Source organism: Talaromyces marneffei, chromosome 7, assembly GCF_009556855.1.
Source record: "Talaromyces marneffei chromosome 7, complete sequence".
NCBI classification, from domain to species: domain Eukaryota; kingdom Fungi; phylum Ascomycota; class Eurotiomycetes; order Eurotiales; family Trichocomaceae; genus Talaromyces; species Talaromyces marneffei.
In genome coordinates this window covers 1,481,579-1,496,195 of record NC_072354.1, presented here as the reverse complement: position 1 = coordinate 1,496,195, position 14,617 = coordinate 1,481,579, and the positions used below count along the sequence as shown (strand labels likewise).

At 47.3% G+C, this 14,617-nt stretch overlaps 5 protein-coding genes across 5 annotated transcripts; 2 read left to right on the top strand and 3 right to left on the bottom strand.

The window, feature by feature from the left end:
• Positions 1-500: 500 nt before the first annotated feature.
• On the bottom strand, positions 501-3,223 carry EYB26_009194 (uncharacterized protein; the record flags this gene model as incomplete). Its single annotated transcript, XM_054268444.1, has 3 exons — positions 501-2,132; positions 2,189-3,038; positions 3,099-3,223. 3 exons carry the CDS (start codon positions 3,221-3,223, stop codon positions 501-503), a joined length of 2,607 nt encoding a protein of 868 aa, XP_054124419.1.
• Positions 3,224-4,508: 1,285 nt separating this feature from the next.
• EYB26_009193 (uncharacterized protein) lies at positions 4,509-5,372 on the top strand (the record flags this gene model as incomplete). The annotated part of the gene is made up of 2 exons (XM_054268443.1): positions 4,509-4,759; positions 4,820-5,372. The coding sequence occupies 2 exons, from the start codon at positions 4,509-4,511 to the stop codon at positions 5,370-5,372; spliced, it is 804 nt and encodes a 267-aa protein (XP_054124418.1).
• Positions 5,373-6,344: 972 nt separating this feature from the next.
• On the top strand, positions 6,345-8,828 carry EYB26_009192 (uncharacterized protein; the record flags this gene model as incomplete). Its single annotated transcript, XM_054268442.1, has 1 exon — positions 6,345-8,828. One exon carries the CDS (start codon positions 6,345-6,347, stop codon positions 8,826-8,828), a length of 2,484 nt encoding a protein of 827 aa, XP_054124417.1.
• Positions 8,829-10,100: 1,272 nt separating this feature from the next.
• Positions 10,101-12,533, bottom strand: EYB26_009191 (uncharacterized protein; the record flags this gene model as incomplete). Its single annotated transcript, XM_054268441.1, has 10 exons — positions 10,101-10,125; positions 10,176-10,252; positions 10,338-11,176; positions 11,227-11,339; positions 11,391-11,787; positions 11,847-11,920; positions 11,970-11,977; positions 12,036-12,094; positions 12,151-12,161; positions 12,220-12,533. 10 exons carry the CDS (start codon positions 12,531-12,533, stop codon positions 10,101-10,103), a joined length of 1,917 nt encoding a protein of 638 aa, XP_054124416.1.
• A 404-nt stretch (positions 12,534-12,937) lies between these two features.
• On the bottom strand, positions 12,938-14,505 carry EYB26_009190 (uncharacterized protein; the record flags this gene model as incomplete). Its single annotated transcript, XM_054268440.1, has 2 exons — positions 12,938-13,545; positions 13,614-14,505. 2 exons carry the CDS (start codon positions 14,503-14,505, stop codon positions 12,938-12,940), a joined length of 1,500 nt encoding a protein of 499 aa, XP_054124415.1.
• Between the last annotated feature and the right edge of the window lie 112 nt (positions 14,506-14,617).

Here is a 14,617-nt window from a genome sequence, read left to right as displayed (position 1 = left end):
GGACAGGACGGAAAAGAGCTGGTTAATATTTTATCTAATATCATTGACTACGTAGTTACTATTACATGTGTGTATTATTGTTAGATGGGTGCTTCTGTCCCTGTTCTCGATTCGTTTGTTTCATTGTTTGTGGTTGAATAGAATATGTACGGAGTCAATATATATATATATATACCCATGAATGTGCTCGTTTCCCGATATCTGTATATGCTCATAATTTTAACACCCGGTTCTACAACACGAGTAAATTGTATAAAACCTCTACGAACATATGTACTGGTAGCCTTGAAACCATTGAGAATATAAATATGTCTGCTAATCCGACTACGTGAATAAATAAGTAGTAATTTATATGTACACCCAAACACAACCTGACTGTATCGTGCAAGCCCTAAAACGGTCCGGAAAGGTTTCTCCCAAGAAACAAAAAGAGAGATGAAGAGGAAGAAAGAAAGAAAGGAAAAAAAAACAGTCGAAGAACTAAAAAAGTCACAGACAAGCTAAGCAAATTGCCGATAAGCCTGAATAAGCCCTGACCATCCACCCGGATTATTATACTCTCTTGGATCAGTCAACCCATCCAGAATCATAACATCACTTGACTTGGTGCTGATTGAATACCACGCCAGATTTTGGGGGTTATTGGTTACTCGCATCATATTACTCTGACATACCCCATTAGCGCAGGGCGTATTATACAATCCATTCCACTGCCCTTCGAAGAATGTCCATGCCGCTGAGCCATACAACATCATATTGGAGCCGCCGTCGATGTTCGTGGCCAGCGCTGAGCGGCAGCGTTGGTCACTTGCGTCGCACCAGCTGTAGTCTGGGTCGTGGTATGGACTTGATATAGCCCAGGGTGATGGGACGGTTTCGACTGCTCCCTTGCCTTGCATGTAGGGTGTCTCTGTTTGCATCATCCCCGCATAGACATTCCGAGCATTGTGCATGTTGTATTGATACAACCAGTTGTGTTCGAAGCTTGTGCCTACAAGCCATGTTGCCTTTGTGGATTCGATGAGTATACCGCGGCCCCCCGCAATGATGATTGCGGATGGTCCCCCGTCAAGGTTGTGGTCTGCTGTCCACCCCCAGTGGTTCTCGATATAGGTCGAGGACGTCCCCGAGAGATGGACATGCATGAATACCGCCATGCAGGTACGAGCATCCTGGTTGACGCAGCTGTTTGACACGGTGGTATCCGCTGTTCCACCCACAGTCGTCAAAGTATTCCACAATCCGACGTCTCCCGGACTAGAGCCCGCCATGTTGATTTCGAGTATCTTTGCACCGGGAAGCACCTCAGAGACAGTAAACCGCATGTTTTGGATCTCGGCCACGCCGACGTCGCCTGGATAACCGACTCGCACGACCGGGCGCGGGTTCCAGGGATCTGTGAATGCGCCGCCGGCACCGGATAGGACTGCCCATGCTTGGCCAACGATTCTGCTTCCGGGGGGGATGAAAAGGGTGTCACGGAGAAGGTAGACTCCATAAGGGAAGTAGGATACGCGACAGTTGGCGGCGTTGTCGCGCAGAATAGCGTTCAGACTCGTCGAATCGTCCGTTACACCGTCTCCTTTGACTACCTGGCCGGCGACTTGCTTCACATTCACGATTCGGTCAGCTGGGTAGTTTGCGTAGTCCGGTGGCTTGCGCATGAAGTAACGACCACTGCCGTCCAAGAGGGCGCTTGGTCGAGATGTATAACTAAACTGGCCAGGTGCAAAGACGCCTGGGATATCATTGCCATAAATCCAAGTGCCAACGTGGTTCTGAGCGTTGAGCACTGTTCTGCCATCCGATGTGGAGGCGAGAGGGAATTGTCCGTCACTATTGTGATTCTCAATAACGATCTGGCTATTCCGGTTTCCAGGGTCGTTTGAAGAATCATGGAATTTGACGAGCATGCCGGTATTAGTTGATGTAGAGTCCAACACGACCATTGATCCGAGAGAATTCTTGGTCATGTCAATGCCTAAGCCACAATTCTCAAAGGTTGCCGCTTGGAGAACCACAGTAAAACCTCCAGTAGCGGCGAAGCCGGTCCGACAACCATTAAAGCGGATGTTTTTGAAGTTCACTTGTTGGTTTGAGTCTTGGATGCCGATTCCACCGCCATTTATTGTCTAGATCATGTTAGAATACTATAAAGATGCCAAAGGGTAAGGGGAAACGAAAGTACCACGTCAGTAACTGCAATAGTAGATCCACCATTCAAATGGATACCAATATGTCCATTCGACCCCTGAGGCATGTTGATATCAACATTACCCAACGAACAACCCTGAGCAATACCCCATTGCAAGGCAGTAAATGTAATAGACGGATCAATCGCCGTTGTATCAATAATGACATTTCGCATGGCAACCAGAAAGACAGTCTCTGGATGTCCACTAGCCGGGTCTTGACCATTCACAAGACTTGTCCCCACGAAATCAGGGCTCGCTTTGATTATCGGTCTATTCAATGGGTCTCCCACAATGATTGTTCCTAGACGTAAGGTTAGAGTTCCTCCAAGGGTGTATACACCCCCCGGCAAGAATACTTCGGCAGGCATATTTGTGCTACCCTTGCCCTCGCGAGAGCCTCCCATACCATCAGTATCGATGGCATTCTGGAGCGCTTCTGTTTGATTTCCGGAACCATCGTTTCTGGCCCCATATTCTATAACGTCGCGGTATACAGGGTAGTGAGGATTGCCCTGGATATAAGGAGCGTATCCGCGTGCATCACTGGTATGATCCTGTGTCTGCAGCCAGTACTCTGTCGGCTGCTGACTTTGCTGATTTCCGACGCAGTAGTTTACATCTGAAGGACTGCTACTGCTAACACCATGTGTGGTACTAGCCATTGAGCCCTGATTATTTGATCCCATGGCAGTCGAAGCCGCCCACGCTGGTGCCGTACTACCCCTACTACGGGACGTAGTAAACGTCACTCCAGGCCCAAGTGTAGCTTGTGTATACGGTGCTCCTAGTGCGTCCGACGGCGTGAACAGAAAGGGCCATGCCGAAGCTCCAAGAGCCGATATCCTAGATTTCGATTTGCTGTTAGCAATTTTAACTCTCTTGTAAAGACAGGGGGGAACGTACGGCTGTGGAGGCAGGTCGAAAAAAGCGTTATCAGGCGCGAACAGCTCCGTTGGCTCTGGCATCAATGGGAAGATGTTCGCTGCTGCTGTGGAGGCCAACGCCATCCACACAAGCCCTGTATGCATCGTTGAAGATGAGACTCCCAACCCAAAACCAGAAACAATCAACGTAGGAAAGAAACAAAGAGTATAGCTAAACCTCAAAATCAAGGAAGGGAGAAGGTTAGTCAAATTCAATTACCCTTCTTTCACGTCGAGGCCATGAATGCGCGAGAACCTCCAGGACCCAGCTGTCCAATTTGGGTAAGGCCTGTACATGCCACAAACAATCTCGCGCTGGTATGTTTGGATATTTTCTCGGCACGGGGGATTTGCTTATTGTTACTGCTATCTAGTATGTAGTGCGCGTGGTTGCTAAGCTCTAGGGGCTACCCGCATTCCAGGTACCACTTGGTTGAAAGCCACAAATTATTCGTTCCAACTGATAGATCTGTTTTGTAGGTATCATTGTATGGGCTAGATCCAAGGGATAAATTCATAGCGACCGATGGGCTATTGATGGCTAGACTACACAGAATTCTAATGAGCCCAGTAGTAATAAGGAATACAAAAAACAGTCAATTAAATATCTATGATCCGAGATGCAATGTTAAACATAAAAACCGAAGAAAACCCATCGTGGAGATCTAAAGTTGTCTTGAGATTGCTGCTTCGAGAGCGTACCTACTATTGAGGTAAAACTGCGCTGTTTCTTCGACTACTTCAGGGCTCATCTGGAAATCCAATACGTACCAAATAAGCTTCTGAAGATTACGAGAATATATGGGGATTTCATACGCACCAGAATATGTTCCGATACTGGAATATTGTGTCCTAATAGTTGACATTTTAGAGGCACTGAAACTCCTGGAAACTCCTGTAATTGAGCTGGACCCATGTAACCTGCGGTCCTTTATTGTTTCTCGGTCATCACGGTTATCCATACATATAAAGCTCGTTTGTAAAAGTGAAGCAAGAACAACTATTAAATATTAGAACTGTAAGTTCTACCAGCCAGGGTACACTGGTGGCAGCCCTCCTCAAGGAGACCCTGCAGTTGGGGCATACCCGGCATTAGCCCTAATGAACCAAGGTGGTGGCCCACTATCAGCAAGGCATCCGCCAGGGGTGGTGAATGGAGGATATACTGATAACGATCGTCCTAGAAGCATTGTACATATAGCTTGCATGATTACCACGTTCATTCTGCACGGCGTCGATCTCGTGCCTAACAGCGGCGTTTTATTTTGTATAGCCACCTTCAAGCATAAACCGCCAGCTCTGATCAAACTTCTTAAACTTCAGACCACCATGCTCATTACACTGTACAGTCATTATATTCACTCATATCTTTACAGAATTAAAAATTAAAATGCATCTGTCGGCGGCCGTATTCTACTCTCTGGTTGCATTGGCATCTGCAGCTCCTCTTCCCGGGAGGCATGTGAGTGTACGGAAAGATATAGTCGAAGACACGAAAAGAACACTCGGATCGGTTGTCTCCTCTGCTGTCGCTGTGATAACTGTCAATGACAATGATGGCATTGCCAATGGTGTAGATCAATACACTCAATATGCAGGTGATGGCTCAGTGGCCGCAGGATGGCCCTCGTCGTCTCAATGGTACGTCTAATTTCGAAGAGACACAAGAGTCTCATTTCGACTTATTCTGACGAATAAAAGGGTATCATTTCAGGATATGTGGGAAACCAGCAAACCCTCCATCGCAACCTCCTGCGCCCAATTCAACCAACCAAACCCCACAGACGAAGAAATTACAAACCTCCACGAAGCCATCCAACAAGTCGCCCGCCAAACCTTCGTCGACCACCGCTTCATTCTGGCCATTATAATGCAAGAATCAAAGGGCTGTCTTCGAGCTCCCACTACGAATTGGGGTGTTAACAATCCGGGCTTGATGCAAGATCATGGTGGTACTGGGACTTGTTATGGAGTCAATCCTTGTCCAAGGGAAAGCATTGTGCAGATGCTTCTGGATGGGACGTCGGGTACGGAGACGGGTGATGGTTTGGCGTCGTTATTGGATAGATATGTAACTGCTGGAGAGGATGGGGGCATGTCTCAGGTTTTTTATAAGGCTGCTCGTGCGTATAATTCCGGGTCAGTTGCGGCGTCTGGGAATTTGCAGGATGGCGGTGCGACGCCGTGTTATGCATCGGATGTCGCCAATCGTCTTACGGGTTGGGTCAGTGCTGGGCATGCTTGCTCCCTTTGATCTTGATATCCCTTCAATATGTCCTTCTGTTATCATGTTTGTTAAGATGAGTATAAACACCCGAGCTGGACTTTGGGTGTTGTCCTAAATATCCACATTCGAACTCAGTATTTCTTGAGCATTGTCTGTACTGCACGTTCTATTAATTGACATTGGAGACAGTAGAGGAGGATATTCAATGGAAAGTTCAATCCATTTACGTACACAGGTATGTTAAGGCTACCTAAAACTAAGCTAGACAGTAAAGTTTACAGTATGTCGTCGCTGTCCGGGTCGGAACGGCAAACCCTAATGGATTGCCATTTTCGGTCAGAGGTGGCAGCGGCAACCCGATTCACTCATTATGAGTCGGCAAGTCTGTGATGTCAATCTCTCAGGACTTCATCCCTGTCGGGTTCGGAGTATGTTTGTCGTCGTCAATTCTTTATTTTCCGGTGTGAGAAGAAACGGAGAATAGATATGAAATATGATGATAATAGTCCGCCCTCGTAGGTGATCGTCAGTCTCCGAATCAACCTTATTAAAGAAATAAAGTAGTTATAAATAAACATCTATCAGAACGATACGAAATTTGTTCGTCGGAGAGCAGACTGTACAGCCACAAAATCCACGTCGAATCGACAAGGATGGACCGTTAATCAGGGGGCAATCAAAGGATTGGCCTGGAATAGATATCAGTGAGAGCAGAACCATGTATTAAAGGCAAGAGTTAATCTGCTAATAGACATCGCAGTTGCCGCCACCACCAAACTCTCAGCAGTGAGTGAGTGACTTGACCAAGCCAGGTGCTTTGGGAGGCTCCTCCCTGTAATCGAACCTCACCGCTTGCCCACCTTCCTCACTCTGTGCGCTGTTCCTCTTTCGTTTCTTTTTTTTGCTGCTGCTTCTCCTATACTTGGCCTCACCAGTTACCCCAATCAAGCAGAGAACTGACCCGGTCAATGAGGCAACGTTTAGTGCCGACTTTATACGATGTCCGCTGCTGAGGACCACCATGAATATCCTGAAGATTGCCGGTCGGTGGCATCCCAGCACAGCGACGAAACTTTGCAAGGCCAGGAATACGAAGAGGCTCGCCAAGATAGGCCCCGTGTTCGGTTTCGATCACGACAGAACAACGGAGACGACGCAGATACCTTGGCCAATAAACGTGTAGAAAGTCGTGATCATGCTCGACCACCTTTCCGGTCACCACCCGAAGCAGAAGACCGCCAACATCAAGAACGACGGCCATCAGAAGATGTAGCGGAAGCTGGGCGACTCCAACGCGTCGGCGCTGACTTAGAAAAGCAACAGAAACAGACGAATCCTGGTAAGCGTACGGACAGAGGAACCGACGAGAAGGATGAGGACAAAGAATCTGGAAAGACAAGAAGAGGGTTCGGACTTGGGGCAAAGATCAAGAAGCTTTGGGATATTGAGAAGGCGCGAGCGTTGGCTACGAAACTAGGCCGCGAACCACATCACGGGGATGGACTGACCTCGTCGATTCAGGAAAAGACTTGGGCGGGTGACGGAAACGCACCAGTATCGGATCTTACAGACGACCATCGAAAGACCGAAGAGGATCGCCAAAGAGACCAGGCTCATTCAACATCTGAAGCGCATCGATTAGTCCGCGAGATGACACAGCACCATACTGAACAAAGAACCCGTCCTCGACCTAGACATGGATCAGAGGCTGGGCAGCCAACTCCTTCTGGTGGTGAATCGGAAGAAGCCATGACAAGAATGAGCGGAGGAGGTGTCTTGGGAAATTTACTCAAACTATATGGTCAACAGCAGCAACAAGGACAAGACAGTCGTACCGGCAGTACCAGTACAGATGCTGACTCCGATATATCACGATCTCCAGGCTGGGCTACTCCGACATCAGGAGTATCAACACCAAAAAGAGAAAAGGTGAAATGGTACAACAAAGACAAGAACAAGTCAACAAGCTCACTAATCGGTGCTGCATCACATTTGACAGCCGCAGGAGCGGCAAACCACTCAAATCGAATGATGTCAGCTGCATCCAAGCGGCGTAAGCAAGGTGGAAAGCCGAGACTGGAGGATGAAATTCGAGTAACGGTTCATATAGCAGAGATTATTGCTCGTCATAGGTTTCTCATGGGATTATGCCGTGCTTTGATGAAGTTTGGGGCGCCGACTCATCGTCTGGAAGAGTATATGCAGATGACCGCGCGGGTTCTCGAAGTCGATGCACAGTTTTTGTACCTGCCAGGTTGCATGATTGTAGCGTTTGACGATTCAACAACACGAACCACAGAGTTCAAATTAGTCCGCGTCGCTCAGGGTGTTGATCTCAGTCGGTTGGCCGACACTCACAGCGTGTACAAGAATGTGGTTCACGATATGATTGGAGTAGAGGAGGCGACCAAGCAGTTGGAAGAAATCATGAATCGCAAGCCTAGATTTCCAACATGGTTTTTGGTGTTCATGTATGGCTTGGCTAGTGCCACAGTTGGGCCATTTGCTTTTCAAGCACGACCCATTGACATGCCCATATCCTTCCTACTGGGATGCATGTTGGGCTTCATGCAGCTTGTAATGGCACAAAAGTCGGCGCTATATTCGAATGTTTTCGAAGTGTGTGCAACAGTTCTGACTTCGTTTTTTGCGCGAGCTTTTGGAAGCATTCGATGGGGAATTATCGATGGCAAACAACAGTATCTATTTTGTTTCTCAGGCATCGCTCAGTCCGCCATTGCTCTTATTTTACCCGGTTTCTTGGTTCTCTGCAGCAGTTTGGAGCTTCAATCCCATCAAATGATTGCTGGGTCGATACGGATGGTCTATGCTATCATCTACTCACTCTTCCTTGGATATGGTATCACTGTTGGTGTCACGATTTACGGCTTGATGGATGTCAATGCAAATTCCAACACAAGCTGTCCGCCGTGGCCCATCAGCAATCCATATATTCAGCGATTCCCGTTTGTCGTTGCAATGACTATCTGGATTGTTGTTATCAATCAAGGCAAATTCAAGCAAGCACCCGTCATGATGGTCATAGCATTTGTTGGCTATGTAGTCAATTACTTCAGCACGAAGCGAATTGGAAGCAATTCAGAGGTCGCCAACACGTTGGGTGCTTTCGTCATTGGTATTTTGGGAAATCTCTATAGCAGACTCTGGCATGGCCACGCCGCAACTGCGATTCTTCCTGCCATATTCGTTCTTGTGCCTTCTGGTCTTGCCGCGTCAGGATCTCTGATATCTGGCATTGCTTCCGCCGATCAGATCAGAAGCAATGTCTCCACGCCAAAGAACCAGACTAGTACTGGGGGAGGAGGAGAACCGGGAGTGGTTTCAGCGACCTCGAATACATCGGTGTTTAATCTTGGATTTGGTATGGTTCAGGTCGCTATTGGTATCACAGTTGGATTATTCATGGCGGCATTGGTTGTGTATCCTTTTGGCAAGAGACGGAGTGGACTGTTCAGTTTTTGATCTGACTGTATTCTTTATTTACCGGTACCTTATGTTCGCATTCAAGGTGTCAGTTACAACATTGTATTAGCGTAGTATGATTCGGGCAAAAGCATGTTTATACCACAAGTATAGCGATGAACTAGAGTAGTCTAGTGGAGATAGTAATATATGCATGCATCTATAGCACCTTGCATCACTCTTGAATCAAATAATCAACACAGGCACAAAGTTGAAACGGGATAATGTATGATTAATTGTCTAGCCCTAATCATGATAACAAAAGGAGACAGACATATCAAAACAAGCCCCAAGAACCAAGCTAGGTTAAAAAGAAAAACAAAAAAGACGAATGTAGAACTAGAAGTGATCAACCAACCCACTACCAACCTGCACCCCGCTTCTGAGATCGATCCAATCTCCAAAAAAAAAGAGGGAAATAAGTTGATATTGAAAAGGTCAATGGCTGCTAGTCCTCCCCCTTCTGAACCCTGAAGCGAGTTTAAAAAAAAAAAAAAAGGGATTTGATATTGGTGACATGAGGCACAACCCAAGAAACTCCACCCACCCATTCTCAAACATGGGGACTGGAAAACTTTCTTCTCTGTTTCTCAGGCAGAGCGACTTGTGGGAGATGGTAAGCAAGTCGAGGTCGGTTATTGCACCGGACGGAATTTCTAGAAAATTTTGTAGATGGATGGTTTTTTTTAGGAGTTTGGGTATACTTGAAAAGAAAAAAAAAAAAAAAAAAAAAAAAAGAGTAATGTATATTTGTTATTCGTTGATGTTGGTTGGGTACATGACAGGAACTTTGAGCAGGAAAAAAGTTGAAGGAATACATAACCAAATCATTTCATTATCATAGATGAGATAGAGGGGGTAGCTCAGGGGGTTTTTATTGTTGAGTCCTCTGGTCACACGGTACAAACAACTCAACGCGGCATTGTGGTACAGGCCACCCCCCGCATTCCATGGAACAAGTGCTTTGCGAGGGATTGAGAAAAACAGTCGCGTCCAGTCAAATCTCGTATAGTGAAACGGAAAACTTGCTCGGACATGCATGCAGTGCACAACAGCATCAAAGCCACCTAACTTAAGTGCCTCCGTTGGTTGGCGACTTCACACAACGTTGAATGGATATATTGTTGTCGAGAGGCTAATGCGAGACAAGATGCAGTGTTCCATGTACTATGCATAGCGCATACATAGTATAGTATACCATATATATTTATATACTGGGGTGTAAAAATGCGGGGAAGAATCAAGTACAATACCGAACAGAATCGGTAAACACTAGATGCTGCTATGATTGACAATGCTAGAAGAACATCACAAATATGATCTATGTCAAAACTTTACATTGCTTACTTCTTTCCAACGTCTTCCTTGAGAGACACGATACGGTTGAGGACGACCTTGTCATCTGTTGAATCGGAGTCCATGGCCTGCAAGAAATGTCAGTAACCACGTCTTTCTTTTTTTTTTTTTTTTTTTGTTCTTTCTATCAAGCAGAGAAAAAGGGAAACTTACAAAATATGCAATGCGCATGCCCTGGAAACGCACACTCTCGGGTCCGGCTTTCTCCTTCTCTCCCTCCGTGGCCGGCCAAGGTGCCCTCCTACGTATTTCCTCGAAGCCAGGCTCAAGAAGCGCGTCCGGGTAAATCGTTTCACTGTTGGGGCTAATATCATTCAAAAATCCGCCTTCAACGCTAGCGGGATCTTCGGATTTGAAAAGTGCTGTGTGGACGCGAACTTCAGCTTTGCGCGATCCCTCGGGAACCCACTGGATATAGGTTTTTGGTTTCTTTCCTTCCTTTTGGAAGACGGCGCGCACTTCAGTTACGTTGCCGTCTGCATCCTTGGAGAAGGTTGTTGCTGTAATGGGGTAGGGCATCTGGAGTAAGCCGACAGTCTTGCCGGGTGCGAGACGGAAGTAGTCTTTACTATCGACTTCGCGGAAATCAGACCGGTCAATGTAGACTGTGCTTGTGAGGCGGAGTGGGTGAGTTCCGAACGCGGGGATCTTTGGTGAGAATGGGATTGTGAGGTCGCGCTCGCTAGACTCAAGAGAGTCGGCATCTTCAATGACAACTCGTAGAGGTTCAAGAACCATCATGAGTCGAGGGACGGTCCTTTCGAGGTAGTTGCGCACGCTCTGCTCGAATCTCTTGAGCTGGATCAAAGAGTTTGATGTGGTCACACCGAGTTCGTTGATGAATGAAAGGATCGCTCCGGGTGGTACACCTCGCCTTCTTAGTGCGATCAATGTGTATAGTCGAGGATCGTCCCAGCCTCGCACGTGCTTGCCGTCAATCAGTTTCTTGAGTCCACGCTTGCTCATGATTGTGCCGGTGACATTTAAGCGGCCTATAAAGAGTCAGATTAATAACACGGAGATTGGATCAGAACAAACGAACCGTATTCGCGCTGCATAGGCTCGTACAAAGACAAGGTCTTGTTGAGCCATTCATAACTCTCTCGTGATTGCTGGAATTCTGTAGTGCAAAGACTGTGAGTGATGCCCTCGATACTATCAACGCATTAGCAAACCATCAAGCATCATGCTTCGAGTGTCGTATACCTATCGACAATGCAGTGTGTGAAGTCGTAAGTCGGGTAAATAACCCATTTATCGCCGGTTCGGTGATGTGGCTTTGAAAGCACTCGGTATGCAGCAAGATCCCAGTTCTGAGGGTTACCACTTGTGATGTCCTGCTTCATTCGGAGGAATGCAGCCTGGGGTTGGTATTTCCCGTCACGCATATCCCGGAATTTCTGCAGATTGGTCTGGACATCCTGCTCGGCGTGTGCGCAACGGTAACGTGGCGAGGTTCCCTTTTCTCCTCCACGCTGAAGTTTGATTTCAGCCTCATTGCAGTGGCAGACGTATGCTTTCTCTATCTCGATGAGCTTTTCGGCGAGGTCGTATAGTCTTTGGAAGTTGTCGCTAGAGTATGTAATGGCATGTGGTTTGAAGCCTAGCAAGTGCATCATCACGTAAGTGTTTGTCATTCGTGGGGTCAAGCGATTGCCATACCGAGCCATTCCACAACATCAATGATCGATGTGAAGTAGATCTCTTCTTCCGCCTCGGGGTTGGTGTCATCGAATCTAACTAATCAGTCATTGCTACCTCTTTGATGTCGCGAAGAGTTTTTACCTAAGATTCTATACAGATATTAGCTCGCGTGACTTGATGTAAGCGCTACACAAAGGGAATCCTCACCGTTACTCCACCATGATAACGAGCAAAGCCAAAATTGATCGCAATAGCCTTAGCGTGTCCTTTTTTTGGTTCAGCAAGGCCCCCTGAATATCTTTATACGATCGGAGCCACATACCTAGATGCAAACTTTATCAAAGAGTCAGATCAATACATAACATCATCAGAGGAAAGAATTATCACATACAATCCATTGGGTTCAGGTGGAAACCGAGTCACAGTATCCTTTCCCGCCGGGCGCTCATCGTAAACCTTTGCCAAAAACCCTTCCTTGAACATAGCGTCTGGATCAAGCTGAGCCTCTTCCGGTTTTGGCTTCTTTGCCGCGGCATCCTCCTTTTTGGCGACATCCTTGGGCGGTGCTGCCGCCTTTAGAGCTTCTGCCTTTGCCTTTTTCGCGCGTTTCGCAAGACGCTTCTTCAATTCGCTCTTGGAGACCATCTCGCCGGTCTCTTCGTCGAGCTGCAGCTTAGCTGTAGCTTCGGCAATGGCGTCCGCCATGGTCGTCGGTTGGGGGGGGGCTCGGTGGCGGAGATCGTTCGGGAGCGGATTTATTGCGCGTAGAGGGGTGTTCAGATGGTGAATTGAGTTGACCCCGTAGCAAGAGGAGTCGGGAGCTGGGATCTGTTGATGTTTCAAGGGGTGAAAGAAAAAGTTACGGTCGAGAGACGGCGGGGTACAAATCAGAGCTGATTCTTTTGTGAGTCAACTGATAAGATAAGGGTAGCCATACGCGCTAGTCCGCTTCGGGATTTCTTTATCAAAGTGACTCAGACCCATAGTACTATGGTAACTATATAGGGAGCCTGCCTGAGAAGAATGTCGAAGTTGTATATATCTATATATCTATATATATATGAAATATGTACAAAGAATTGCTTGCGTAATGACTCTCGAGCGCTTACTTAGACAGCAGGCAGCAGCCATGTCACAACAGACTGCGTCGGAACAATACCACTCCATTCTTGACCACTGGTAGTAGTCACATTGACATAAACATCACTGGAGAGGGTGTTCTGAATAACAACGGTGCGAGTACCATCAGGGTTCAACGAGGCAACAGACTGGATACCGCCCACGCCAGAGCGGGTATGACTTCCAGAGCCGTTCAAAATAATCGCGCCGGGTGGGATAAACTTGCTGTATTGGGCCATCAGATAGTACGCGAGCTGCAAGGTATAGGTACCGTCGTCGTTGACTGTGACTAGTCCCTGGCAGGTGTGGCATCCACCCTCTGACAAGTGTGGACCGTAGGAGCTATTCGTACCCAGTGTCCAAGCCATGACTCCAGAAGCCCAGTTCTGAAGAGGCCCCATGGTAAAGTTTGAAGAGTGGTACCATTTTCCAGATGGGGGAGTCCAGCACTCGGTCATGTATTGGGTGACATTTGGGTTCTTGTTCTTGAAGTTGGTCAAGACGGACCAATCATTGGAGGAGGCATAGCAGTGCCATGCGACGGTATTCACATATTGGCTAGCCGTGTCCAAGACATTTTGAGGAAAGGATGGAACGTCTATATCATTATTGTTAATTTGTTTTCATTGACTTCAAAAGTTAGAAGCCATCTTTACTTGAACATACCCGTGTTGTCGTCATAAGCCCAAATTGCAGTTTTCAGTCCTGCGCTGGCAAGGGCTGGGCCAACGTAGCTCTGGATTAAACTTCCTTGCTCAGAATCAAGCATGTACATTGTAGGATAGCCGGACTGGCTGTTCAACGGTTCGTTTTGGATGGTTATGGCATCAATGTTCGCACCCAAGGCCGTGTATGCTTGGATGTACTTGACAAAGTATTGAGCAAATTCACTGGAATACCCAGCACTTCCAACGCCAGTACCAGAGTGGCCGTCATCAAGCGTGTTGTTTGTTATACTTTGACCAAGCGTGGTATTTTTTGTACTTTTGTCCAGCCTGTTGTTCAGTTTCATCCATGCCGGGGGGCTCCAGGAAGAGCCAAGAACTTTCAAGTTTGGCTGCAGGGACTTCATAGTTGCTAGCATCTCAGCCATTGCGGTACCTCTGTCTCCTATGTTAAACCCAGACATGGATGTATCGACAGCGCCGCCGTTATCGTCGTACGTGTAGACAGGATCTCCAGATAAATCAGAGGATCCAATAGTGTGACGCATCAAACTGAAGTCGGCACCGGTGGAAGTCATCAAGACATTCAGCAATTGACTAAGGTTGGCACTTGAAAGAGTGTTGAAGGAAGTCACAGTGGCATCAGTAACAGCAGCCCCAAACCCAGTGATGGTCTGTTTGTATCCAGACGAAGTATCATCGACGCTGAGCTGCCATGTTGACTCCGAATCGGGAGACCCAGCACCTTGAACAGGTGCTGCGATGGATGTGAGAGCATAGCTACCATTGGAATTGGAAGCGTAAGCGGCTGGAGTTGTAGCTCGCTTTTGAATAGCGTAGCCACCGGTGAGGGCGACATGGCCGGCGAGAGCCGCCAGTAGAGTAGACAGCATTTTCCTTTTACTTGAAATTTCTACACATACAATCTCCTCACTTTGCCTTCTTTCCCCCTCCAGCTCTCCATTTTGTTTCAAACCGGAGAGATTTAGTCCGATTTATACAGCT